This window comes from Anser anser (genome assembly GCF_964211835.1).
Source record: "Anser anser genome assembly, contig: HAP1_SCAFFOLD_105, whole genome shotgun sequence".
Lineage (NCBI taxonomy): Eukaryota > Metazoa > Chordata > Aves > Anseriformes > Anatidae > Anser > Anser anser.
Window position 1 is genome coordinate 383,740 of NW_028153892.1, and position 27,753 is coordinate 411,492.

The window sequence follows — 27,753 nt, forward strand, 5'->3', positions numbered from 1 at the left end:
TCTCAGCACCACACCTCTAGTCAAGGACTAGAGGGGACCCCAGGGTCCCGAGGGGGCCTCGGTACTCCGTATCCGAGTACATTCTGGAAGAGCTGAAGCGGAGTAAGGTGGGCTGGTGTCCTGGGCCCTGCAGAGCAATCCCTGCCCGAGCACCGTGGCAGTGCTCTGAGACTGCCCGGGGTGCCCGGAGCAGCTTCTTGGCCAGCTGGGAGAGAAACCAAGGCCAGATGTGCTCTGCCTCTCAGGTGTTTGGCACACCCTAGGGCTTCACTCTTCCCTGCGGCCTGAGTGGGGAGGACGAGCAGAGAGATGGGGGAATATCCTGGCTCCGTGCCTAGGACAGTTGCTGGCAGTCAGTCCCAGGCCTAATCCGTGTGCTGGAAACCTCCGGGCGCTTCTCTAGCCAAGGGATGTTGGCAAATCCTGTGAGGGGGGGTGACGAAAGAAACAGAGGATGCGGCTCTTTTGCAAAGCTTTCCAAAGTGCCCCACCTTGCCCCATTGTCCCTGAGGAGCGGGCAGGGCACAGTGCAGTGTCCCCCTGCTCTGACAGTCATCCCTTTTCCCGTCTCTCAAGAACTCCCTCCTCGGCCTTTCTGACTTTTCTGTGTGCAGGGAGTTTGGGTTGCGGGACTCGGGACCTTTGGTGTTGTCCGAGAGCAGTTCCATGGCAAAGAAGAGCTGCTCTTGATTCGAAGACCTTTCTTCCAGCTGGACATCGATGAGTTGTGGCTGGAGGAGATCTACTGTCCCACTGAGCTCCTCCCTGGTGAGAAGGCAGCAGCCCCCCCCTTCCTGCCCCATGTCCGGAACGGTTTGTTCTCCCTGCTCTTTGGAAAGGCCTGGGAGAAGTAGAGGATTGTCTCCGACGGTCAGGGTGCAGCTTGAGTTCCCCCAAAAGAAACTGTGCCCCAGGAGCAGTTCCTCTGAGTGACCCTTTCTCTGGGAACTTGTTCTGAATGTTGCAAGCAACTTGGGCTTGCTGTGGCAGTGAGGATGTTGCTTCTCCTTGCAGATGGTGTCAAGATCGAGCCGCTGAACTGCGTGCAGCTATCGCGAGCCACCTCCTTCCCACTGCACGTGGTGAAGAACTGTGTGCAAGAGACCATCCTCTTGTACTGCTTCCTCCTGAGGAGCAAGGAGCACGTCCCCTTTGCCTTCAGGGACATTGGTGTTCTGACGTGCGAAGATGGTTTCCCGTGCGTGAAGTTTTATCTGGACTGTGTCAAACGTCTGGAGAGCACTGCGGGCCTTGTTGCACTGCTCCACAGTGTAAGTTGGTGAGGTTTTGAGGGCTACTTCAACTTCTTTGGGAATCCTAGTGAAGGGTGAGGAATCCGACCGCTGTTGGCCAGCCCGGACATGGCAGGCCAGTCAAATGCCCTTCCCCTCGCTTGCCCCCTTAGCTGCTTTCTCCGTTAACAAAGAGAGTTTCTTCTGAGCATCTGGATGCTTGCCCCTGCAAAAAGCCTGGCAGTGTTACTGTACAGCCTCCATATTCTGCCATGCAGCTCCTCCAGAGCAGAACAAAGGTTCATGGAAGAGGCTTTGGAGGAGGGCTTTGGAGAGAAGGCTTTCTTTTGGCTTGGAAGACAGGTTTGCTTCCTGTCAATGAGAGCCGTGAGAAAACCGCCTCAGAAACCCTCCAGCAGGTCTGTGTCTCTTTGCAGAGAATGTGGCCGGCACATCTGACCGCCTTCAGTGGCGAGACCACCGCTCGTGGGATCCAGATGTTCCCAAGGTGAGTGCATTTCCTCTGCAGCCCTTGGCTGACCCAGCGGGAGGCTTCCCACCTCCTGCTTTGGACCGTGCGCGGCTGGGTCTCCACCTTCAGCACCCAGTCAGGGCTAAATCCCGGGGAGACTGGTTCCTGCTTAACTAATGCTGAGTTTCGGCTACGAGTGTCTTCACCTGGAGCGGAGGGGCATTGTGGTTGTGTTCCTTGTGCCCGCGCTGTTCCGATTCCCGTCAAAGAGAGTTGCCTGCATGTGGAGGGGAATTTAGGCTACCTTTTCTGGTGCTGCGGGAAGACTGACAACAAACCCCATGCATGGGCATGACGGAAAAGGGATGCCATGCCTCGTGCAACACCAGGAGGATTACTGCCAGCAAGCTGCAACGGGTAGGAGGCCAGCCTTCTTCAAGCCCGTGTCATCGTTTGTTTGCCAGGTTTCATCTGACTGTGAGGAGAAGGCCAGAGGCCAAAGCTTCCACCACCTCACAGGAGGAAGCTTCAGGAGAGCGCAGGATCAGAAGAGGTAAGGGAACAGGTCCCTGCTGTCTGGAGGTGGTCCCTGTCCCATGCTGGCTGACTTGAACCAGGTTAAAAGGCAGTGCCCACGCGGCTGCTCTGAAGAGCTTCCTCCTTTCCTAGTTTCAGAGAGCCATCCTGGCAAGCTGCTGCAGAGGAGGAAGAAGCTTTCCCTCCCCATCCTGACAAGCTGGGAGCCGGGCACAAGGCAGCAAGATGTGGAGAAGAAGCCGTCTACCAGGTGAGACCCCTGGGGGAAAGGAGGAAGGAGCCACTTGCAGCCACACAGGAGAGATGTCCCCTTTGGACCCACCAGCCGCAGGGTGGCTCCTGACACACGTCCCAGCGGAGGCCGCTCTCTCAACGGATGGCAAGCGTGCAGCACGTTTGCCTGAGACTGGCACACCAGCTTCATTTTCCACCAGGGCCCCGATCCCTGGGGGAGCTGAATGCAGGGCCTTGTTGCAGAAGCTCTTCTCCCTTCAGGAGCCCCCCCACATTGCAGCAGAGTCCATCTTCTTGTCTGTGGGAGCAAATGTCCCCTGCCTTCATTCTAACATGTCTCACCGTGGCTTAGGATTGCCGTGGCCCCTGCTGTTTCTTCCAGCCTAAGGAGCTGTGATACCAGATGGAAAAGTTTCTTTCAGGCATTTTTTTCAAACGCTATCCCAAACGTTGTGGCAGGCACAAGAGAGTGCTGAGGTAGGGAGATGGCATGACTGCCCTCCTTACCTGACGGCTTTCTCAAATGTTACTGGCTCCCCTCCGCAGCGATAATCTGTTTTCCACCCGTAAGCGCACCGTGTTTCAGGGCCACAGAGGAGAAGCTGAAGTAAAGCCCGGGTGGGCCATAATGGTGTCTCTCGGCTCCTGTCCTTGCACAAGACACCGCTCCTCTCCTTCTTCCACCAAAAAGGGCCTGGATGCGGGCATCCCGAGCCTTCCTGAAGGCAGGTGGTGCCACAGCTTCGCGTTTGGCTCTCTCTGTCTCTGCTGAAGAGAACACGGCCAGTCCAATACGCCTGCTCGCTGCGGAACTGCCGTCTGCTGCAGAGGCTGACGCAGCTTGCGAGCGCGGACTGGAGACCGAATTCCCCTGGGCTCATGCAGCCTCCTCCTGGTGTCTGTTTGCAGTGTGCTCCCCCCGTGTCCAGGCAGCTCCCCCGGGACGAAGAAGGCAGACAGGCAGGAAACAGCTCCTCGAGCCAAGTCCACCACTGTTATAAATGACTGAGTCCCAAGTAGGATTACAATCAAAGTTTACAATTTATTAAACGAATAGAGGCGAGCAAACAGCGCTGGGTGCGCCGGGAGTCTCTGCTCCACCAGGACGCACACCTGTTACGTAAGGCGGCTGGTTTTTATGCTCCTAGGCTAATACATATTCATTAATACTTCTAGAAGAGGCAGGGTTATTATAATTGGTTTCCCGAATCCAAAGTCCTCCCAGGTGCGCCTGCTTATCAGTCTCTGTTAGTCTCTTGGGGGCCGCTCAGACGGGGAGGCTCATATTCTTCCTCCTTATCTAGTGGTCTCTTGGCCGGATGTCAGAAGTTACTGCACGTCCGTGCAGAGTCAGCAGGTTTTCTCTGAAGAAATCCCTTTGTTCTCTTATCACCTAAACCCAGGCCTCAATGTTAACCCTTCAAATCCCTTAGTGGCACGAATTGCTGGACCATTCCTTACAACCACCACTGCGCTCCCTGCTCCTGAAGCCTCCAGGAGAGCGCTGCAGGTACCTGCTCTGCCTTGCTGCAATGACCGTGCTGTTTGGGCCTGTGCAAAAGCCTCTTTGTGTGGAGCGATCCCGAGCAGGTCCCTTGGGATGCGTTCATTTCCACGTTTGTTACCTCCTTCATCTCTTCCTCAGGAGACAGAAGGTGACGTCCCGCACACATTCCCTGCCTCTTACTGCCTCCCGTGTTGCCATGAGCCACTTCATTTTGACCAGGGGCCATGGAAAAGGAACAAGGCCTTTCTGGGTCATTGATGGCAGAGGGCTTTGGTCACCGCGGGCTGTTCAGCTGTGTTTGTCACGAGTTGAGGAGCCTGGCCTAGCTTCAGGGCCCCTCATCCTTGAGTGTTGAAGCACTGCTGACAGACTGGCTGAGGCGAGGGGGCAGGAGTGCGGGTTAGGCCTGAGGGACAGCTGAGACCAATCCTGTCTGCTGTTGTGTTTTTGTTTTGTTTTGTTTTGGTTTTTTTCCTCCAGGAGGTCTGGAACCTGTCTTCAAAGTGGGACCAAACAGACAGCTCATGGCCCACGTACCGAAAGCGACAAGAGCAAGCCCGGGCAGAAATGGCTGCATGGGAAGCCTGGTCTGAGGGGGAGGACCAACAGATACCCCAGCTACTGGCAGTGATCAACAGCGCTGAGAACAGCAGCGATCCTCTCCGCCAGGGCTCCGAGGGCGGCAGGTCCCAGGGTGGTGGGAGCAGGACGGGCACCAGGCCGCAGGGCAGGGCTTTGCCTGCTCCTCCCTGTGAGGGAGAGGTTGTCAGCAGAAAGGGAGGGATAAAAGCAGCAGCCAGACGTGGGCTGGCAGCGCCGAGTCGCCTGGTTCCCAGGTCCTGTTGCAGGGCCCTTTCAAGAGGTCCTCTGGGAAACAGCACCTGTGTGTCCAGTCCTGTTTGATGAGAGCGTCTTCTCCTTGCAGCGATTCAACAGCCAACATGCTTGGACTCCCCGTCCTCCAGCCCAGCCCAGGAGCAAGGAGGTCAGGAAGAGGTGGAGGAAGGCTGAGAACCCTGCCCCAGCAGAGGAGTTGGGAGCAGCAGCCAAGCTGGAGAGACTCCAGCCTGAGTAAGTGTGTGCCGGCTCCGTTCCCGTCCTGGGGCACTCGAGTAGCTCTTGAGTGATGTCAGGACATGTCCAGGAGCCTGGTCCCTGAGTCCTGGGCTTGCCTCTGACAGCCTTTGATTCCTCCTAAAGCGGGCATGACCTTGGTTACCGCCAAGGCCTAAAACTCATCACAGGTTGGAAGGGTGGGTGCACGTGGCACCGCATGGGTGCAGGGTCTGGATGAGGGGAGAGGCAGAAGGGGTGTCTGAAAGAGGCTGAGGGATCCCTTTCTGCTGTGGAGGCACTCCCACCTTCCTGCCCTCTGCCCACCTCCCTGCCCTCTGCCCAGCCCAGCCCAGCTTCTCATGCTGGGCTGGCCCCAGGGCAGTGTCCGGAGCAGGCTGCTGCAGGGCTCTGGGCACTGCCACCACAGCCCCAGTCCCTCTGAAGGGCACGGCAGCTCCTGGGGGCACAGAGGGCTCAGCCCCACAGATGGGACATCCGAGGCACAAGCCAGCCCCTGGGAGGCCTGCAGCCCCTCCGTGCCATCCCTGGGGGTCTTCAGGCAGCTCCTCCTGCCCCAGGGCCAGGGCAGCCGGGCCTGAGCTGCTGCAGCCAGAAAGGATTTGCTGGTCCCATTCCTTCCTCATCAGCTGAGATCAGGTCTCAGACAAAGAAGAGGCTGTAGCTGCATTTAGTTTGCTTAAATATGCTGAGAGCCTGGGGATAGCTGCTGCCGAGAGGCAAAACCCCTCTCTCAGCAGAAGGGATGAGGAACAAAGCCTTCATCCTGTTAGCCTGATCTCACAGTGATACCCAGGCACAAAGCTGCCAGGCTGGCACCATGACTGTGGCAGGGTGCCGCCCCGGCCAGCAACAAGCAGCATTTCAGGAGCATCCAGCCCTATTGCTTCTTGTGCAAGTGACTGGCCGCCTTCCCGAGCCTGTCGGGCTTCTCGTGCATTCGACACCGCAAAGAAAAGGGAAGACAAGGCGGTGAGGCACAGGGAGCGAGCAAAGGCAGGGGCGGGCAGGGGCGGGCAGGGGCGCCCCGGGCACACGGGCCGGGTCCCCCCCTCAGGCCCCGAGACGCCCCCAGCCCGCCCACGACCCCTAAGATGGCGGCGCCCGCCCTGCCTGGTCAGGCGGTCGCACGGTTGCCATGGCAGCGAGCCCCAGGCAGCCGGCAGGGGGTGGGGCTCCCTTTGCCTGGCGGCTCTGGCAGCCAATCGGCGCCCGGCAACCGGTGCTGCTTCTTTCCTCTGCTCTCACTTCCGCGCTCTCCTCCTGGGCCTTGTGTTGGGTTGGGCCCGATTGCTCCTGGAGCTTGGGCACAGTGCTGCTGGGTGGCAGTCCTGTGACTGCAGGCGGGGACGAGCAAGGGATAAGTCTTTGCCACAGCATTTGCATCACGTGAAGGGAAGCTGCTCGGGATAGCACCTGAGGGCTTGGGTCTTCTTGCGCAGTTGCTGTCAAACACACTCACCAGAAAACAGACTCTAAATAGGGACCTTGTTTTGCTTGTTTCTACACGGGCTCAGGGTGATAAGGGACGTTTTTAGCCTAGAGCAGAGGAGGGTCTGAAGGGATCTCACCAATGCCTATAAATACGAGAAGAAGGTGGTTTTTCTCATATTTGTTTTTCCCCTTATATTTGTTGGTTTATTTCTTTGTCTTCTTTCTTATGAAGTTGTTACCCATCTGAACCCCCGAGTTCTCACACTTTTACCTTTTTCAATTCTCTCATTCATCCTGCTGTGAGGGGAGAGGGGAAAAAATGGCTGTGCGGTGCTTAGGTGCCTGGCAGGTTATACAGCATCAGTCCCTGTGTGTCTTCCCTTCCTCGTGCATGCTGTCTCCCACTGAATCCCACAGGAGCTGCAGAGTCATCTTTTGCCTGTGGACATCTTAATTCGGTACTGTCCCTGTGGGTGACTCCAGCTTGACTGATCTCTCCCTTTGTGAGGCTCCAGTCACTGCCTACCCTGGGCAAATGCTGTTCCCAGTTGAACCGGTTTGTGTGTGCACGTTTGTGTGTGTGTACAAGACGGTGTGTTTATGTACACACATGGGCGTATTTGCTTGCTAGCGCAAGAGTGTTGGGTATTCTGGGGCAATTTCTCCTGGTTGCTGATGCAACAAGAAGCTGGGCTGGATCTTAGGGCTGAGGGACCTTTCTTGATGGCCTGAGGGGATGGTATATGGAGCATCAGGATGTTCTCAGTAGGCTCTCTTTTCCCATGGGGCTTGCAGAGGCTTCCAGCCATGCAGAGATCCAAGGATGTTGCAAGGATCCAAGGGCTTGCTCTTTCTGTGATCACAGCTTCACTCCAGTCCTTCAGGTGTACGTGAGCTGAGAAGCCTCGTCCGGTGGTGACTTTTGAGGTAAGGGCCAACAGATAGCTTGGGGGAAACTGTCTCAAGGATGCGTGCTGGCCCTAGGAACTGCAGGACAGAAGCAAACAGACACAGCTGCACAGGGTGAGAAGTAGACCCAGCTGGGTTGGGATCACTGCTGCCAAACCCTCTCACTGGGTTCCATGGTTGTGGCAGCTTCAGGCAGCTCCCCGTTAATTTCCTGGAGGATGTCCTCTGCCCTGACAGTTGTGGGACAGTCACGGCTGTGTACCTCAGTGACTGTTCACCATTTCTGCTGTCATCAGACACCAACAGCTTACTCCTAAATCCTACCCTCGGTCTCTCACAGCTCACAAAATGAGCTTTTTCTTTGCCTTATCCGTGGAGCAACAGGCTTTTCGGGGAGCAGCTGCTCAGCCCTGGTCTTGGCACCAGCTTTGAAAGAAGAACCAAGTCTTCAAGAAGAGCACTGGGGAGATGCAATTTTATTAGGCAGACGCTATCACAGAGTTTACTCTGGCCTGCTGTTATACACATATTATAAAGCCTCGAGAGTAAACAGAACAGTTTCATTCCGCAGTAGGTGGCCGAAGAATAAAGAAACATATTTCTAAGAAATTAGTAAATGCAAATGATACTGAGGATAAAAACTTCAATAATGATAAACAAGGAGCAGGCCTGCAAGGGAAGTCATTTGTGTAGATCATTTAAATTTATCACTAATCAGAAATATCCATGCAATCACTTTCCTAACAGCACCCTTAAGCTCCTTGTTTCTCATGCTGTAGATGAGGGGGTTCAATGCCGGTGGCACAACTGAGTACAGAACTGCCACCACCAGGTCCAGAGATGGTGAGATGGAGGGGGACTTCAGGTAGGCAAATATGGTCATGCTGAGAAACAGGGAGGCCACGGCCAGGTGAGGGAGACACATGGAAAAGGCTTTGAGCTGTCCCTGCTCAGAGGGCATCCTCAGTACAGCCCTGAAAATCTGCACATAGGACAGCACGATGAAAACAAAACAGCCAGACGCTAAACAGAATCCAACCATAATTATCCAAACTTCCCTGAGGTAGGAGTTTGAGCAGGAGAGCTTGAGGATCTTTGGAACTTCACAGAAGAACTGGTCCACAGCATTGCCTTGGCAAAGTGTCAGAGAAAATGCATTAGCAGTGTGCAGCACAGCATGGAGAAAGCCACTGCCCCAGGCAGCTGCTGCCATCTGGGCACAAGCTCTGCTGCCCAGGAGGCTCCCGTAGTGCAGGGGCTTGCAGATGGCAACGTAGCGGTCGTAGGACATGACAGTGAGAAGATAACACTCTGCTGAAAACAAAAAGAAAAAGAAAAAGACCTGGGCAGCACATCCTGTGTAGGAAATGGCCCTGGTGTCCCAGAGGGAGTTGACCACGGCTTTGGGGAGAGTGGTGGAGATGCAGCCCAGGTCGAGGAGGGCGAGGTCGAGGAGGAAGAAGTACATGGGGGTGTGGAGGCGGTGGTCGCAGGCTGCGGCGGTGAGGATGAGGCCGTTGCCCAGGAGGGCAGCCAGGTAGATGGCCAGGAAGAGCGCGAAGTGCAGGAGCTGCAGCTCCCGCGTGTCTGCGAATGGCAGGAGGAGGAACTCGCTGATGGAGCTGCTGTTGGACATCTGATGCCTGTTGGGTATGGAGATCTGTACATGTAGTAAAAGGCAATGAAAAGTTAGGACAGGTTTCTCTGAGCGAACCCTATGCCATTCCTTGTAGACCTCCCCCTGCCATACTCCAATGCTTTTTGTTTCTCTGCTGGAATCTTTCATTTAGCTCCATGACATGAGCTTCGTTTTTAAGGTTCAGTGTGCGATGAGGAGCAGGGGCCTCTGCTGCTGGTCTCGCGAGGGAATCAGTCCTGACCCAGTGCAGGGAGTACACAGGAACATAGCAGGAGGGCAAGGTTTTATTTTCAGATTTTGTCAGATGAAATCCCTTCTTACACAAAAGAGCATAGAATCACAGAATGGCTCGGGTTGGAAGAGACCTTACAGATAATCCATTTCCAAACACCTTGCCATGGGCAGGGATGCTACCCACTAGATCAGGTTGCCCAGGACCTCATCCAACCTGGTCCTGAACACCTCTAGGAATAGGACATTCACAGCCTATCTGGGCAATATGTTTCAGTACCTTGCCTCCCTCTGAGTGAAGAATTTCCTCCTAATCTCTAATCTAAATCTCCCCGCTTTTAGTTTAAAAACATTCCCCTGATCCTGTCATGATTTGATTGATCAAAAAAATAGCTCTCCATATTTTTAGAAGACCCCTTTAAATGCGGAAAAGCTGCAGTGAGGTCACCCTGCTCAGCCCCAGCTCTCTCAGCCTTTCTTCGAAGGAGAGGTGCTCCAGCATGCTGATCATCTTCATGTCAGCATGTTAACATCTGCATTCCGCTGCTACATAATGTAGTTGGCAGAAAGGAGTTTTAGGGGCAATGTTTTACACACATTCTCTTCCCCCTCTTCATGCCCACACAGTGTTCTCTGAAGTCAGAAATCCTGAGCATTTCTGCTGCACTCACAGGGAATGGTTGTGAGACCTGAGAGGCAAAGGGATTCCCTGTGGCTCAGAGCAGAGTGAGGGAGCTGGCTGGACTTGTCCCCAGCTGCCTGAGCTTTTGTAGATGGAGGGCAATCACATTTATGTTACCCTGAAAAGAAGCCAGATGCTGCTGAGACCAGATGAATCCACTGCCAATCTGTCAATGCCCAGCCTTTCTCAAGGGACCTGGACAAGGTCTCAGCACCACACCTCTAGTCAAGGACTAGAGGGGACCCCAGGGTCCCGAGGGGGCCTCGGTACTCCGTATCCGAGTACATTCTGGAAGAGCTGAAGCGGAGTAAGGTGGGCTGGTGTCCTGGGCCCTGCAGAGCAATCCCTGCCCGAGCACCGTGGCAGTGCTCTGAGACTGCCCGGGGTGCCCGGAGCAGCTTCTTGGCCAGCTGGGAGAGAAACCAAGGCCAGATGTGCTCTGCCTCTCAGGTGTTTGGCACACCCTAGGGCTTCACTCTTCCCTGCGGCCTGAGTGGGGAGGGCGAGCAGAGAGATGGGGGAATATCCTGGCTCCGTGCCTAGGACAGTTGCTGGCAGTCAGTCCCAGGCCTAATCCGTGTGCTGGAAACCTCCGGGCGCTTCTCTAGCCAAGGGATGTTGGCAAATCCTGTGAGGGGGGGTGACGAAAGAAACAGAGGATGCGGCTCTTTTGCAAAGCTTTCCAAAGTGCCCCACCTTGCCCCATTGTCCCTGAGGAGCGGGCAGGGCACAGAGCAGTGTCCCCCTGCTCTGACAGTCATCCCTTTTCCCGTCTCTCAAGAACTCCCTCCTTGGCCTTTCTGTCTTTTCTGTGTGCAGGGCGTTCGGGTTGCGGGACTCGGGACCTTTGGTGTTGTCCGAGAGCAGTTCCATGGCAAAGAAGAGCTGCTCTTGATTCGAAGACCTTTCTTCCAGCTGGACATCGATGAGTTGTGGCTGGAGGAGATCTTCTGTCCCACTGAGCTCCTCCCTGGTGAGAAGGCAGCAGCCCCCCTCTTCCTGCCCCATGTCCGGAACGGTTTGTTCTCCCTGCTCTTTGGAAAGGCCTGGGAGAAGTAGAGGATTGTCTCCGACGGTCAGGGTGCAGCTTGAGTTCCCCCAAAAGAAACTGTGCCCCAGGAGCAGTTCCTCTGAGCGACCCTTTCTCTGGGAACTTGTTCTGAATGTTGCAAGCAACTTGGGCTTGCTGTGGCACTGAGGATGTTGCTTCTCCTTGCAGATGGTGTCAAGATCGAGCCGCTGAACTGCGTGCAGCTATCGCGAGCCACCTCCTTCCCACTGCACGTGGTGAAGAACTGTGTGCAAGAGACCATCCTCTTGTACTGCTTCCTCCTGAGGAGCAAGGAGCACGTCCCCTTTGCCTTCAGGGACATTGTTGTTTTGACGTGCAAAGATGGTTTCCCGTGCATGAAGTTTTATCTGGACTGTGTCAAACGTCTGGGGAGCATTGCGGGCCTTGTTGCACTGCTCCACAGTGTAAGTTGGTGAGGTTTTGAGGGCTACTTCAATTTCTTTGGGAATCCTAGTGAAGGGTGAGCAATCCGACCGCTGTTGGCCAGCCCGGACATGGCAGGCCAGTCAAATGCCCTTCCCCTCGCTTGCCCCCTTAGCTGCTTTCTCCGTTAACAAAGAGAGTTTCTTCTGAGCATCTGGGCGCTTGCCCCTGCAAAAAGCCTGGCAGTGTTACTGTACAGCCTCCATATTCTGCCATGCAGCTCCTCCAGAGCAGAACAAAGGTTCATGGAAGAGGCTTTGGAGGAGGGCTTTGGAGAGAAGGCTTTCTTTTGGCTTGGGAGACAGGTTTGCTTCCTGTCAATGAGAGCCGTGAGAAAACCGCCTCAGAAACCCTCCAGCAGGTCTGTGTCTCTTTGCAGAGAATGTGGCCGGCACATCTGTCCGCCTTCAGTGGAGAGACCACCGCTCGTGGGATCCAGATGATCCCAAGGTGAGTGCATTTCCTCCGCAGCCCTTGGCTGACCCAGCGGGAGGCTTCCCACCTCCTGCTTTGGACCGTGCGCGGCTGGGTCTCCACCTTCAGCACCCAGTCAGGGCTAAATCCCGGGGAGACTGGTTCCTGCTTAACTAATGCTGAGTTTCGGCTACGAGTGTCTTCACCTGGAGCGGAGGGGCATTGTGGTTGTGTTCCTTGTGCCCGCGCTGTTCCGATTCCCGTCAAAGAGAGTTGCCTGCATGTGGAGGGGAATTTAGGCTACCTTTTCTGGTGCTGCGGGAAGACTGACAACAAACCCCATGCATGGGCATGACGGAAAAGGGATGCCATGCCTCGTGCAACACCAGGAGGATTACTGCCAGCAAGCTGCAACGGGTAGGAGGCCAGCCTTCTTCAAGCCCGTGTCATCGTTTGTTTGCGAGGTTTCATCTGACTGTGAGGAGAAGGCCAGAGGCCAAAGCTTCCACCACCTCACAGGAGGAAGCTTCAGGAGAGCGCAGGATCAGAAGAGGTAAGGGAACAGGTCCCTGCTGTCTGGAGGTGGTCCCTGTCCCATGCTGGCTGACTTGAACCAGGTTAAAAGGCAGTGCCCACGCGGCTGCTCTGAAGAGCTTCCTCCTTTCCTAGTTTCAGAGAGCCATCCTGGCAAGCTGCTGCAGAGGAGGAAGAAGCTTTCCCTCCCCATCCTGACAAGCTGGGAGCCGGGCACAAGGCAGCAAGATGTGGAGAAGAAGCCGTCTACCAGGTGAGACCCCTGGGGGAAAGGAGGAAGGAGCCACTTGCAGCCACACAGGAGAGATGTCCCCTTTGGACCCACCAGCCGCAGGGTGGCTCCTGACACACGTCCCAGCGGAGGCCGCTCTCTCAACGGATGGCAAGCGTGCAGCACGTTTGCCTGAGACTGGCACACCAGCTTCATTTTCCACCAGGGCCCCGATCCCTGGGGGAGCTGAATGCAGGGCCTTGTTGCAGAAGCTCTTCTCCCTTCAGGAGCCCCCCCACATTGCAGCAGAGTCCATCTTCTTGTCTGTGGGAGCAAATGTCCCCTGCCTTCATTCTAACATGTCTCACCGTGGCTTAGGATTGCCGTGGCCCCTGCTGTTTCTTCCAGCCTAAGGAGCTGTGATACCAGATGGAAAAGTTTCTTTCAGGCATTTTTTTCAAACGCTATCCCAAACGTTGTGGCAGGCAAAAGAGAGTGCTGAGGTAGGGAGATGGCATGACTGCCCTCCTTACCTGACGGCTTTCTCTGATGCTACTGGCTCCGCAGCGATAACCTGTTTTCCACCCATGAGCGCACCGTGTTTCAGGGCCACAGAGGAGAAGCTGAAGTAAAGCCCGGGTGGGCCATAATGGTGTCTCTCGGCTCCTGTCCTTGCACAAGACACCGCTCCTCTCCTTCTTCCACCAAAAAGGGCCTGGATGCGGGCATCCCGAGCCTTCCTGAAGGCAGGTGGTGCCACAGCTTCGCGTTTGGCTCTCTCTGTCTCTGCTGAAGAGAACACGGCCAGTCCAATACGCCTGCTCGCTGCGGAACTGCCGTCTGCTGCAGAGGCTGACGCAGCTTGCGAGCGCGGACTGGAGACCGAATTCCCCTGGGCTCATGCAGCCTCCTCCTGGTGTCTGTTTGCAGTGTGCTCCCCCCGTGTCCAGGCAGCTCCCCCGGGACGAAGAAGGCAGACAGGCAGGAAACAGCTCCTCGAGCCAAGTCCACCACTGTTATAAATGACTGAGTCCCAAGTAGGATTACAATCAAAGTTTACAATTTATTAAACGAATAGAGGCGAGCAAACAGCGCTGGGTGCGCCGGGAGTCTCTGCTCCACCAGGACGCACACCTGTTACGTAAGGCGGCTGGTTTTTATGCTCCTAGGCTAATACATATTCATTAATACTTCTAGAAGAGGCAGGGTTATTATAATTGGTTTTCCGAATCCAAAGTCCTCCCAGGTGCGCCTGCTTATCAGTCTCTGTTAGTCTCTTGGGGGCCGCTCAGACGGGGAGGCTCATATTCTTCCTCCTTATCTAGTGCTCTCTTGGCCGGCTGTCAGAAGTTACTGCACGTCCGTGCAGAGTCAGCAGGTTTTCTCTGAAGAAATCCCTTTGTTCTCTTATCACCTAAACCCAGGCCTCAATGTTAACCCTTCAAATCCCTTAGTGGCACGAATTGCTGGACCATTCCTTACAACCACCACTGCGCTCCCTGCTCCTGAAGCCTCCAGGAGAGCGCTGCAGGTACCTGCTCTGCCTTGCTGCAATGACCGTGCTGTTTGGGCCTGTGCAAAAGCCTCTTTGTGTGGAGCGATCCCGAGCAGGTCCCTTGGGATGCGTTCATTTCCACGTTTGTTACCTCCTTCATCTCTTCCTCAGGAGACAGAAGGTGGCGTCCCGCACACATTCCCTGCCTCTTACTGCCTCCCGTGTTGCCATGAGCCACTTCATTTTGACCAGGGGCCATGGAAAAGGAACAAGGCCTTTCTGGGTCATTGATGGCAGAGGGCTTTGGTCACCGCGGGCTGTTCAGCTGTGTTTGTCACGAGTTGAGGAGCCTGGCCTAGCTTCAGGGCCCCTCATCCTTGAGTGTTGAAGCACTGCTGACAGACTGGCTGAGGCGAGGGGGCAGGAGTGCGGGTTAGGCCTGAGGGACAGCTGAGACCAATCCTGTCTGCTGTTGTGTTTTTGTTTTGTTTTGTTTTGTTTTTTTTCCTCCAGGAGGTCTGGAACCTGTCTTCACAGTGGGACCAAACAGACAGCTCATGGCCCACGTACCGAAAGCTACAAGAGCAAGCCCGGGCAGAAATGGCTGCATGGGAAGCCTGGTCTGAGGGGGAGGACCAACAGATACCCCAGGTACTGGCAGTGATCAACAGCGCTGAGAACAGCAGCGATCCTCTCCGCCAGGGCTCCGAGGGCGGCAGGTCCCAGGGTGGTGGGAGCAGGACGGGCACCAGGCCGCAGGGCAGGGCTTTGCCTGCTCCTCCCTGTGAGGGAGAGGTTGTCAGCAGAAAGTGAGGGATAAAAGCAGCAGCCAGACGTGGGCTGGCAGCGCCGAGTCGCCTGGTTCCCAGGTCCTGTTGCAGGGCCCTTTCAAGAGGTCCTCTGGGAAACAGCACCTGTGTGTCCAGTCCTGTTTGATGAGAGCGTCTTCTCCTTGCAGCGATTCAACAGCCAACATGCTTGGACTCCCCGTCCTCCAGCCCAGCCCAGGAGCAAGGAGGTCAGGAAGAGGTGGAGGAAGGCTGAGAACCCTGCCCCAGCAGAGGAGTTGGGAGCAGCAGCCAAGCTGGAGAGACTCCAGCCTGAGTAAGTGTGTGCCGGCTCCGTTCCCGTCCTGGGGCACTCGAGTAGCTCTTGAGTGATGTCAGGACATGTCCAGGAGCCTGGTCCCTGAGTCCTGGGCTTGCCTCTGACAGCCTTTGATTCCTCCTAAAGCGGGCATGACCTTGGTTACCGCCAAGGCCTAAAACTCATCACAGGTTGGAAGGGTGGGTGCACGTGGCACCGCATGGGTGCAGGGTCTGGATGAGGGGAGAGGCAGAAGGGGTGTCTGAAAGAGGCTGAGGGATCCCTTTCTGCTGTGGAGGCACTCCCACCTTCCTGCCCTCTGCCCACCTCCCTGCCCTCTGCCCAGCCCAGCCCAGCTTCTCATGCTGGGCTGGCCCCAGGGCAGTGTCCGGAGCAGGCTGCTGCAGGGCTCTGGGCACTGCCACCACAGCCCCAGTCCCTCTGAAGGGCACGGCAGCTCCTGGGGGCACAGAGGGCTCAGCCCCACAGATGGGACATCCGAGGCACAAGCCAGCCCCTGGGAGGCCTGCAGCCCCTCCGTGCCATCCCTGGGGGTCTTCAGGCAGCTCCTCCTGCCCCAGGGCCAGGGCAGCCGGGCCTGAGCTGCTGCAGCCAGAAAGGATTTGCTGGTCCCATTCCTTCCTCATCAGCTGAGATCAGGTCTCAGACAAAGAAGAGGCTGTAGCTGCATTTAGTTTGCTTAAATATGCTGAGAGCCTGGGGATAGCTGCTGCCGAGAGGCAAAACCCCTCTCTCAGCAGAAGGGATGAGGAACAAAGCCTTCATCCTGTTAGCCTGATCTCACAGTGATACCCAGGCACAAAGCTGCCAGGCTGGCACCATGACTGTGGCAGGGTGCCGCCCCGGCCAGCAACAAGCAGCATTTCAGGAGCATCCAGCCCTATTGCTTCTTGTGCAAGTGACTGGCCGCCTTCCCGAGCCTGTCGGGCTTCTCGTGCATTCGACACCGCAAAGAAAAGGGAAGACAAGGCGGTGAGGCACAGGGAGCGAGCAAAGGCAGGGGCGGGCAGGGGCGGGCAGGGGCGCCCCGGGCACACGGGCCGGGTCCCCCCCTCAGGCCCCGAGACGCCCCCAGCCCGCCCACGACCCCTAAGATGGCGGCGCCCGCCCTGCCTGGTCAGGCGGTCGCACGGTTGCCATGGCAGCGAGCCCCAGGCAGCCGGCAGGGGGTGGGGCTCCCTTTGCCTGGCGGCTCTGGCAGCCAATCGGCGCCCGGCAACCGGTGCTGCTTCTTTCCTCTGCTCTCACTTCCGCGCTCTCCTCCTGGGCCTTGTGTTGGGTTGGGCCCGATTGCTCCTGGAGCTTGGGCACAGTGCTGCTGGGTGGCAGTCCTGTGACTGCAGGCGGGGACGAGCAAGGGATAAGTCTTTGCCACAGCATTTGCATCACGTGAAGGGAAGCTGCTCGGGATAGCACCTGAGGGCTTGGGTCTTCTTGCGCAGTTGCTGTCAAACACACTCACCAGAAAACAGACTCTAAATAGGGACCTTGTTTTGCTTGTTTCTACACGGGCTCAGGGTGATAAGGGACGTTTTTAGCCTAGAGCAGAGGAGGGTCTGAAGGGATCTCACCAATGCCTATAAATACGAGAAGAAGGTGGTTTTTCTCATATTTGTTTTTCCCCTTATATTTGTTGGTTTATTTCTTTGTCTTCTTTCTTATGAAGTTGTTACCCATCTGAACCCCCGAGTTCTCACACTTTTACCTTTTTCAATTCTCTCATTCATCCTGCTGTGAGGGGAGAGGGGAAAAAATGGCTGTGCGGTGCTTAGGTGCCTGGCAGGTTATACAGCATCAGTCCCTGTGTGTCTTCCCTTCCTCGTGCATGCTGTCTCCCACTGAATCCCACAGGAGCTGCAGAGTCATCTTTTGCCTGTGGACATCTTAATTCGGTACTGTCCCTGTGGGTGACTCCAGCTTGACTGATCTCTCCCTTTGTGAGGCTCCAGTCACTGCCTACCCTGGGCAAATGCTGTTCCCAGTTGAACCGGTTTGTGTGTGCACGTTTGTGTGTGTGTACAAGACGGTGTGTTTATGTACACACATGGGCGTATTTGCTTGCTAGCGCAAGAGTGTTGGGTATTCTGGGGCAATTTCTCCTGGTTGCTGATGCAACAAGAAGCTGGGCTGGATCTTAGGGCTGAGGGACCTTTCTTGATGGCCTGAGGGGATGGTATATGGAGCATCAGGATGTTCTCAGTAGGCTCTCTTTTCCCATGGGGCTTGCAGAGGCTTCCAGCCATGCAGAGATCCAAGGATGTTGCAAGGATCCAAGGGCTTGCTCTTTCTGTGATCACAGCTTCACTCCAGTCCTTCAGGTGTACGTGAGCTGAGAAGCCTCGTCCGGTGGTGACTTTTGAGGTAAGGGCCAACAGATAGCTTGGGGGAAACTGTCTCAAGGATGCGTGCTGGCCCTAGGAACTGCAGGACAGAAGCAAACAGACACAGCTGCACAGGGTGAGAAGTAGACCCAGCTGGGTTGGGATCACTGCTGCCAAACCCTCTCACTGGGTTCCATGGTTGTGGCAGCTTCAGGCAGCTCCCCGTTAATTTCCTGGAGGATGTCCTCTGCCCTGACAGTTGTGGGACAGTCACGGCTGTGTACCTCAGTGACTGTTCACCATTTCTGCTGTCATCAGACACCAACAGCTTACTCCTAAATCCTACCCTCGGTCTCTCACAGCTCACAAAATGAGCTTTTTCTTTGCCTTATCCGTGGAGCAACAGGCTTTTCGGGGAGCAGCTGCTCAGCCCTGGTCTTGGCACCAGCTTTGAAAGAAGAACCAAGTCTTCAAGAAGAGCACTGGGGAGATGCAATTTTATTAGGCAGACGCTATCACAGAGTTTACTCTGGCCTGCTGTTATACACATATTATAAAGCCTCGAGAGTAAACAGAACAGTTTCATTCCGCAGTAGGTGGCCGATGAATAAAGAAACATATTTCTAAGAAATTAGTAAATGCAAATGATACTGAGGATAAAAACTTCAATAATGATAAACAAGGAGCAGGCCTGCAAGGGAAGTCATTTGTGTAGATAGAGGGGAAATTTATCACTAATCAGAAATATCCATGCAATCACTTTCCTAACAGCACTCTTAAGCTCCTTGTTTCTCATGCTGTAGATGAGGGGGTTCAATGCCGGTGGCACAACTGAGTACAGAACTGCCACCACCAGGTCCAGAGATGGTGGGATGGAGGGGGACTTCAGGTAGGCAAATATGGTCATGCTGAGAAACAGGGAGGCCACGGCCAGGTGAGGGAGGCACGTGGAAAAGGCTTTGAGCTGTCCCTGCTCAGAGGGCATCCTCAGTACAGCCCTGAAAATCTGCACATAGGACAGCACGATGAAAACAAAACACCCAGACGCTAAACAGAATCCAACCATAATTATCCAAACTTCCCTGAGGTAGGAGTTTGAGCAGGAGAGCTTGAGGATCTTTGGAACTTCACAGAAGAACTGGTCCACAGCATTGCCTTGGCAAAGTGTCAGAGAAAATGCATTAGCAGTGTGCAGCACAGCATGGAGAAAGCCACTGCCCCAGGCAGCTGCTGCCATCTGGGCACAAGCTCTGCTGCCCAGGAGGCTCCCGTAGTGCAGGGGCTTGCAGATGGCAACGTAGCGGTCGTAGGACATGACAGTGAGAAGATAACACTCTGCTGAAAACAAAAAGAAAAAGAAAAAGACCTGGGGCAGCACATCCTGTGTAGGAAATGGCCCTGGTGTCCCAGAGGGAATTGACCACGGCTTTGGGGAGAGTGGTGGAGATGCAGCCCAGGTCGAGGAGGGCGAGGTCGAGGAGGAAGAAGTACATGGGGGTGTGGAGGCGGTGGTCGCAGGCTGCGGCGGTGAGGATGAGGCCGTTGCCCAGGAGGGCAGCCAGGTAGATGGCCAGGAAGAGCGCGAAGTGCAGGAGCTGCAGCTCCCGCGTGTCTGCGAATGGCAGGAGGAGGAACTCGCTGATGGAGCTGCTGTTGGACATCTGATGCCTGTTGGGTATGGAGATCTGTACATGTAGTAAAAGGCAATGAAAAGTTAGGACAGGTTTCTCTGAGTGAACCCTATGCCATTCCTTGTAGACCTCCCCCTGCCATACTCCAATGCTTTTTGTTTCTCTGCTGGAATCTTTCATTTAGCTCCATGACATGAGCTTCATTTTTAAGGTTCAGTGTGCAATGAGGAGCAGGGGCCTCTGCTGCTGGTCTCGCGAGGGAATCAGTCCTGACCCAGTGCAGGGAGTACACAGGAACATAGCAGGAGGGCAAGGTTTTATTTTCAGATTTTGTCAGATGAAATGAATGCCCAGCCTATCTGGGCAATATGTTTCAGTACCTCGCCTCCCTCTGAGTGAAGAATTTCCTCCTAATCTCTAATCTAAATCTCCCCGCTTTTAGTTTAAAAACATTCCCCTGATCCTGTCATGATTTGATTGATCAAAAAAATAGCTCTCCATATTTTTAGAAGACCCCTTTAAATGCGGAAAAGCTGCAGTGAGGTCACCCTGCTCAGCCCCAGCTCTCTCAGCCTTTCTTCGAAGGAGAGGTGCTCCAGCATGCTGATCATCTTCATGTCAGCATGTTAACATCTGCATTCCGGTGCTACATAATGTAGTTGGCAGAAAGGAGTTTTAGGGGCAATGTTTTACACACATTCTCTTCCCCCTCTTCATGCCCACACAGTGTTCTCTGAAGTCAGAAATCCTGAGCATTTCTGCTGCACTCACAGGGAATGGTTGTGAGACCTGAGAGGCAAAAGGATTCCCTGTGGCTCAGAGCAGAGTGAGGGAGCTGGCTGGACTTGTCCCCAGCTGCCTGAGCTTTTGTAGATGGAGGGCAATCACATTTATGTTACCCTGAAAAGAAGCCAGATGCTGCTGAGACCAGATGAATCCACTGCCAATCTGTCAATGCCCAGCCTTTCTCAAGGGACCTGGACAAGGTCTCAGCACCACACCTCTAGTCAAGGGCTAGAGGGGACCCCAGGGTCCCGAGGGGGCCTCGGTACTCCGTATCCGAGTACATTCTGGAAGAGCTGAAGCGGAGTAAGGTGGGCTGGTGTCCTGGGCCCTGCAGAGCAATCCCTGCCCGAGCACCGTGGCAGTGCTCTGAGACTGCCCGGGGTGCCCGGAGCAGCTTCTTGGCCAGCTGGGAGAGAAACCAAGGCCAGATGTGCTCTGCCTCTCAGGTGTTTGGCACACCCTAGGGCTTCACTCTTCCCTGCGGCCTGAGTGGGGAGGGCGAGCAGAGAGATGGGGGAATATCCTGGCTCCGTGCCTAGGACAGTTGCTGGCAGTCAGTCCCAGGCCTAATCCGTGTGCTGGAAACCTCCGGGCGCTTCTCTAGCCAAGGGATGTTGGCAAATCCTGTGAGGGGGGGTGACGAAAGAAACAGAGGATGCGGCTCTTTTGCAAAGCTTTCCAAAGTGCCCCGCCTTGCCCCATTGTCCCTGAGGAGCGGGCAGGGCACAGAGCAGTGTCCCCCTGCTCTGACAGTCATCCCTTTTCCCGTCTCTCAAGAACTCCCTCCTCGGCCTTTCTGTCTTTTCTGTGTGCAGGGCGTTCGGGTTGCGGGACTCGGGACCTTTGGTGTTGTCCGAGAGCAGTTCCATGGCAAAGAAGAGCTGCTCTTGATTCAAAGACCTTTCTTCCAGCTGGACATCGATGAGTTGTGGCTGGAGGAGATCTTCTGTCCCACTGAGCTCCTCCCTGGTGAGAAGGCAGCAGCCCCCCTCTTCCTGCCCCATGTCCGCAACCGTTTGTTCTCCCTGCTCTTTGGAAAGGCCTGGGAGAAGTAGAGGATTGTCTCCGACGGTCAGGGTACAGCTTGAGTTCCCCCAAAAGAAACTGTGCCCCAGGAGCAGTTCCTCTGAGCGACCCTTTCTCTGGGAACTTGTTCTGAATGTTGCAAGCAACTTGGGCTTGCTGTGGCAGTGAGGATGTTGCTTCTCCTTGCAGATGGTGTCAAGATCGAGCCGCTGAACTGCGTGCAGCTATCGCGAGCCACCTCCTTCCCACTGCACGTGGTAAAGAACTGTGTGCAAGAGACCATCCTCTTGTACTGCTTCCTCCTGAGGAGCAAGGAGCACGTCCCCTTTGCCTTCAGGGACATTGGTGTTCTGACGTGCGAAGATGGTTTCCCGCGCATGAAGTTTTATCTGGACTGTGTCAAACGTCTGGGGAGCATTGCGGGCCTTGTTGCACTGCTCCACAGTGTAAGTTGGTGAGGTTTTGAGGGCTACTTCAATTTCTTTGGGAATCCTAGCGAAGGGTGAGCAATCCGACCGCTGTTGGCCAGCCCGGACATGGCAGGCCAGTCAAATGCCCTTCCCCTCGCTTGCCCCCTTAGCTGCTTTCTCCATTAACAAAGAGAGTTTCTTCTGAGCATCTGGGCGCTTGCCCCTGCAAAAAGCCTGGCAGTGTTACTGTACAGCCTCCATATTCTGCCATGCAGCTCCTCCAGAGCAGAACAAAGGTTCATGGAAGAGGCTTTGGAGGAGGGCTTTGGAGAGAAGGCTTTCTTTTGGCTTGGGAGACAGGTTTGCTTCCTGTCAATGAGAGCCGTGAGAAAACCGCCTCAGAAACCCTCCAGCAGCTCTGTGTCTCTTTGCAGAGAATGTGGCCGGCACATCTGACCGCCTTCAGTGGAGAGACCACCGCTCGTGGGATCCAGATGATCCCAAGGTGAGTGCATTTCCTCCGCAGCCCTTGGCTGACCCAGCGGGAGGCTTCCCACCTCCTGCTTTGGAACGTGCGCGGCTGGGTCTCCACCTTCAGCACCCAGTCAGGGCTAAATCCCGGGGAGACTGGTTCCTGGTTAACTAATGCTGAGTTTCGGCTACGAGTGTCTTCACCTGGAGCGGAGGGGCATTGTGGTTGTGTTCCTTGTGCCCGCGCTGTTCCGATTCCCGTCAAAGAGAGTTGCCTGCATGTGGAGGGGAATTTAGGCTACCTTTTCTGGTGCTGCGGGAAGACTGACAACAAACCCCATGCATGGACATGACGGAAAAGGGATGCCATGCCTCGTGCAACACCAGGAGGATTACTGCCAGCAAGCTGCAACGGGTAGGAGGCCAGCCTTCTTCAAGCCCGTGTCATCGTTTGTTTGCCAGGTTTCATCTGACTGTGAGGAGAAGGCCAGAGGCCAAAGCTTCCACCACCTCACAGGAGGAAGCTTCAGGAGAGCGCAGGATCAGAAGAGGTAAGGGAACAGGTCCCTGCTGTCTGGAGGTGGTCCCTGTCCCATGCTGGCTGACTTGAACCAGGTTAAAAGGCAGTGCCCACGCGGCTGCTCTGAAGAGCTTCCTCCTTTCCTAGTTTCAGAGTGCCATCCTGGCAAGCTGCTGCAGAGGAGGAAGAAGCTTTCCCTCCCCATCCTGACAAGCTGGGAGCCAGGCACAAGGCAGCAAGATGTGGAGAAGAAGCCGTCTACCAGGTGAGACCCCTGGGGGAAAGGAGGAAGGAGCCACTTGCAGCCACACAGGAGAGATGTCCCCTTTGGACCCACCAGCCGCAGGGTGGCTCCTGACACACGTCCCAGCGGAGGCCGCTCTCTCAACGGATGGCAAGCGTGCAGCACGTTTGCCTGAGACTGGCACACCAGCTTCATTTTCCACCAGGGCCCCGATCCCTGGGGGAGCTGAATGCAGGGCCTTGTTGCAGAAGCTCTTCTCCCTTCAGGAGTCCCCCCACATTGCAGCAGAGTCCATCTTCTTGTCTGTGGGAGCAAATGTCCCCTGCCTTCATTCTAACATGTCTCACCGTGGCTTAGGATTGCCGTGGCCCCATCTCCCCTGCTGTTTCTTCCAGCCTAAGGAGCTGTGATACCAGATGGAAAAGTTTCTTTCAGGCATTTTTTTCAAACGCTATCCCAAACGTTGTGGCAGGCACAAGAGAGTGCTGAGGTAGGGAGATGGCATGACTGCCCTCCTTACCTGACGGCTTTCTCTGATGCTACTGGCTCCGCAGCGATAACCTGTTTTCCACCCATAAGCGCACCGTGTTTCAGGGCCACAGAGGAGAAGCTGAAGTAAAGCCCGGGTGGGCCATAATGGTGTCTCTCGGCTCCTGTCCTTGCGCGAGACACCGCTCCTCTCCTTCTTCCACCAAAAAGGGCCTGGATGCGGGCATCCCGAGCCTTCCTGAAGGCAGGTGGTGCCACAGCTTCGCGTTTGGCTCTCTCTGTCTCTGCTGAAGAGAACACGGCCAGTCCAATACGCCCGCTCGCTGCGGAACTGCCGTCTGCTGCAGAGGCTGACGCAGCTTGCGAGCGCGGACTGGAGACCGAATTCCCCTGGGCTCATGCAGCCTCCTCCTGGTGTCTGTTTGCAGTGTGCTCCCCCCGTGTCCAGGCAGCTCCCCCGGGACGAAGAAGGCAGACAGGCAGGAAACAGCTCCTCGAGCCAAGTCCACCACTGTTATAAATGACTGAGTCCCAAGTAGGATTACAATCAAAGTTTACAATTTATTAAACGAATAGAGGCGAGCAAACAGCGCTGGGTGCGCCGGGAGTCTCTGCTCCACCAGGACGCACACCTGTTACGTAAGGCGGCTGGTTTTTATGCTCCTAGGCTAATACATATTCAATACTACTTCTAGAAGAGGCAGGGTTATTATAATTGGTTTCCCGAATCCAAAGTCCTCCCAGGTGCGCCTGCTTATCAGTCTCTGTTAGTCTCTTGGGGGCCGCTCAGACGGGGAGGCTCATATTCTTCCTCCTTATCTAGTGCTCTCTTGGCCGGATGTCAGAAGTTACTGCACGTCCGTGCAGAGTCAGCAGGTTTTCTCTGAAGAAATCCCTTTGTTTTCTTATCACCTAAACCCAGGCCTCAATGTTAACCCTTCAAATCCCTTAGTGGCACGAATTGCTGGACCATTCCTTACAACCACCACTGCGCTCCCTGCTCCTGAAGCCTCCAGGAGAGCGCTGCAGGTACCTGCTCTGCCTTGCTGCAATGACCGTGCTGTTTGGGCCTGTGCAAAAGCCTCTTTGTGTGGAGCGATCCCGAGCAGGTCCCTTGGGATGCGTTCATTTCCACGTTTGTTACCTCCTTCATCTCTTCCTCAGGAGACAGAAGGTGGCGTCCCGCACACCTTCCCTGCCTCTTACTGCCTCCCATGTTGCCATGAGCCACTTCATTTTGACCAGGGGCCATGGAAAAGGAACAAGGCCTTTCTGGGTCATTGATGGCAGAGGGCTTTGGTCACCGCGGGCTGTTCAGCTGTGTTTGTCACGAGTTGAGGAGCCTGGCCTAGCTTCAGGGCCCCTCATCCTGGAGGGTCGAAGCACTGCTGACAGACCGGCTGAGGCGAGGGGGCAGGAGTGCGGGTTAGGCCTGAGGGACAGCTGAGACCAATCCTGTCTGCTGTTGTGTTTTTGTTTTGTTTTGTTTTCCTCCAGGAGGTCTGGAACCTGTCTTCACAGTGGGACCAAACAGACAGCTCATGGCCCACGTACCGAAAGCGACAAGAGCAAGCCCGGGCAGAAATGGCTGCATGGGAAGCCTGGTCTGAGGGGGAGGACCAACAGATACCCCAGCTACTGGCAGTGATCAACAGCGCTGAGAACAGCAGCGATCCTCTCCGCCAGGGCTCCGAGGGCGGCAGGTCCCAGGGTGGTGGGAGCAGGACGGGCACCAGGCCGCAGGGCAGGGCTTTGCCTGCTCCTCCCTGTGAGGGAGAGGTTGTCAGCAGAAAGGGAGGGATAAAAGCAGCAGCCAGACGTGGGCTGGCAGCGCCGAGTCGCCTGGTTCCCAGGTCCTGTTGCAGGGCCCTTTCAAGAGGTCCTCTGGGAAACAGCACCTGTGTGTCCAGTCCTGTTTGATGAGAGCGTCTTCTCCTTGCAGCGATTCAACAGCCAACATGCTTGGACTCCCCGTCCTCCAGCCCAGCCCAGGAGCAAGGAGGTCAGGAAGAGGTGGAGGAAGGCTGAGAACCCTGCCCCAGCAGAGGAGTTGGGAGCAGCAGCCAAGCTGGAGAGACTCCAGCCTGAGTAAGTGTGTGCCGGCTCCGTTCCCGTCCTGGGGCACTCGAGTAGCTCTTGAGTGATGTCAGGACATGTCCAGGAGCCCGGTCCCTGAGTCCTGGGCTTGCCTCTGACACCCTTTGATTCCTCCTAAAGCGGGCATGACCTTGGTTACCGCCAAGGCCTAAAACTCATCACAGGTTGGAAGGGTGGGTGCACGTGGCACCGCATGGGTGCAGGGTCTGGATGAGGGGAGAGGCAGAAGGGGTGTCTGACAGAGGCTGAGGGATCCCTTTCTGCTGTGGAGGCACTCCCACCTTCCTGCCCTCTGCCCACCTCCCTGCCCTCTGCCCAGCCCAGCCCAGCTTCTCATGCTGGGCTGGCCCCAGGGCAGTGTCCGGAGCAGGCTGCTGCAGGGCTCTGGGCACTGCCACCACAGCCCCAGTCCCCCTGAAGGGCACGGCAGCTCCTGGGGGCACAGAGGGCTCAGCCCCACAGATGGGACATCCGAGGCACAAGCCAGCCCCTGGGAGGCCTGCAGCCCCTCCGTGCCATCCCTGGGGGTCTTCAGGCAGCTCCTCCTGCCCCAGGGCCAGGGCAGCCGGGCGTGAGCTGCTGCAGCCAGAAAGGATTTGCTGGTCCCATTCCTTCCTCATCAGCTGAGATCAGGTCTCAGACAAAGAAGAGGCTGTAGCTGCATTTAGTTTGCTTAAATATGCTGAGAGCCTGGGGATAGCTGCTGCCGAGAGGCAAAACCCCTCTCTCAGCAGAAGGGATGAGGAACAAAGCCTTCATCCTGTTAGCCTGATCTCACAGTGATACCCAGGCACAAAGCTGCCAGGCTGTCACCATGACTGTGGCAGGGTGCCGCCCCGGCCAGCAACAAGCAGCATTTCAGGAGCATCCAGCCCTATTGCTTCTTGTGCAAGTGACTGGCCGCCTTCCCGAGCCTGTCGGGCTTCTCGTGCATTCGACACCGCAAAGAAAAGGGAAGACAAGGCGGTGAGGCACAGGGAGCGAGCAAAGGCAGGGGCGCCCCGGGCACACGGGCCGGGTCCCCCCCTCAGGCCCCGAGACGCCCCCAGCCCGCCCACGACCCCTAAGATGGCGGCGCCCGCCCTGCCTGGTCAGGCGGTCGCACGGTTGCCATGGCAGCGAGCCCCAGGCAGCCGGCAGGGGGTGGGGCTCCCTTTGCCTGGCGGCTCTGGCAGCCAATCGGCGCCCGGCAACCGGTGCTGCTTCTTTCCTCTGCTCTCACTTCCGCGCTCTCCTCCTGGGCCTTGTGTTGGGTTGGGCCCGATTGCTCCTGGAGCTTGGGCACAGTGCTGCTGGGTGGCAGTCCTGTGACTGCAGGCGGGGACGAGCAAGGGATAAGTCTTTGCCACAGCATTTGCATCACGTGAAGGGAAGCTGCTCGGGATAGCACCTGAGGGCTTGGGTCTTCTTGCGCAGTTGCTGTCAAACACACTCACCAGAAAACAGACTCTAAATAGGGACCTTGTTTTGCTTGTTTCTACACGGGCTCAGGGTGATAAGGGACGTTTTTAGCCTAGAGCAGAGGAGGGTCTGAAGGGATCTCACCAATGCCTATAAATACGAGAAGAAGGTGGTTTTTTTCATATTTGTTTTTCCCCTTATATTTGTTGGTTTATTTCTTTGTCTTCTTTCTTATGAAGTTGTTAACTATCTGAACCCCCGAGTTCTCACACTTTTACCTTTTTCAATTCTCTCATTCATCCTGCTGTGAGGGGAGAGGGGAAAAAACGGCTGTGCGGTGCTTAGGTGCCTGGCAGGTTATACAGCATCAGTCCCTGTGTGTCTTCCCTTCCTTGTGCATGCTGTCTCCCACTGAATCCCACAGGAGCTGCAGAGTCATCTTTTGCCTGTGGACATCTTAATTCGGTACTGTCCCTGTGGGTGACTCCAGCTTGACTGATCTCTCCCTTTGTGAGGCTCCAGTCACTGCCTACCCTGGGCAAATGCTGTTCCCAGTTGAACCGGTTTGTGTGTGCTCAGCTGTATCCGTGTGTGCACGTTTGTGTGTGTGTACAAGACGGTGTGTTTATGTACACACATGGGCGTATTTGCTTGCTAGCGCAAGAGTGTTGGGTATTCTGGGGCAATTTCTCCTGGCTGCTGATGCAACAAGAAGCTGGTCTGGATCTTAGGGCTGAGGGACCTTTCTTGATGGCCTGAGGGGATGGTATATGGAGCATCAGGATGTTCTCAGTAGGCTCTCTTTTCCCATGGGGCTTGCAGAGGCTTCCAGCCATGCAGAGATCCAAGGATGTTGCAAGGATCCAAGGGCTTGCTCTTTCTGTGATCACAGCTTCACTCCAGTCCTTCAGGTGTACGTGAGCTGAGAAGCCTCGTCCGGTGGTGACTTTTGAGGTAAGGGCCAACAGATAGCTTGGGGGAAACTGTCTCAAGGATGCGTGCTGGCCCTAGGAACTGCAGGACAGAAGCAAACAGACACAGCTGCACAGGGTGAGAAGTAGACCCAGCTGGGTTGGGATCACTGCTGCCAAACCCTCTCACTGGGTTCCATGGTTGTGGCAGCTTCAGGCAGCTCCCCGTTAATTTCCTG

The 27,753-nt window shown here is 55.7% G+C and overlaps 1 protein-coding gene across 1 annotated transcript; it reads left to right on the top strand.

The window, feature by feature from the left end:
• The first annotated feature begins 358 nt into the window (after window positions 1–358).
• LOC310891214 (coiled-coil domain-containing protein 81-like) lies at window positions 359–27,753 on the top strand. The gene is made up of 3 exons (XM_083853494.1): window positions 359–1,271; window positions 1,670–1,740; window positions 24,603–27,753. Exons 1-3 carry the CDS (start codon window positions 996–998, stop codon window positions 24,751–24,753), a joined length of 498 nt encoding a protein of 165 aa, XP_083709620.1. The 5' UTR covers window positions 359–995; the 3' UTR covers window positions 24,754–27,753.

What these genes read in the sequence shown, in the direction of transcription:
- LOC310891214 (XM_083853494.1), top strand. Translation starts at nt 996, where the DNA reads ATGTTGCTTCTCCTTGCAGATGGTGTCAAGATCGAGCCGCTGAACTGC. An exon ending in TTGTTGCACTGCTCCACAGT is followed by an intron (nt 1,272 to 1,669) that starts GTAAGTTGGTGA and finishes GTCTCTTTGCAG; the next exon opens with AGAATGTGGCCGGCACATCT. An exon ending in GGGATCCAGATGTTCCCAAG is followed by an intron (nt 1,741 to 24,602) that starts GTGAGTGCATTT and finishes GTTTTCCTCCAG; the next exon opens with GAGGTCTGGAACCTGTCTTC.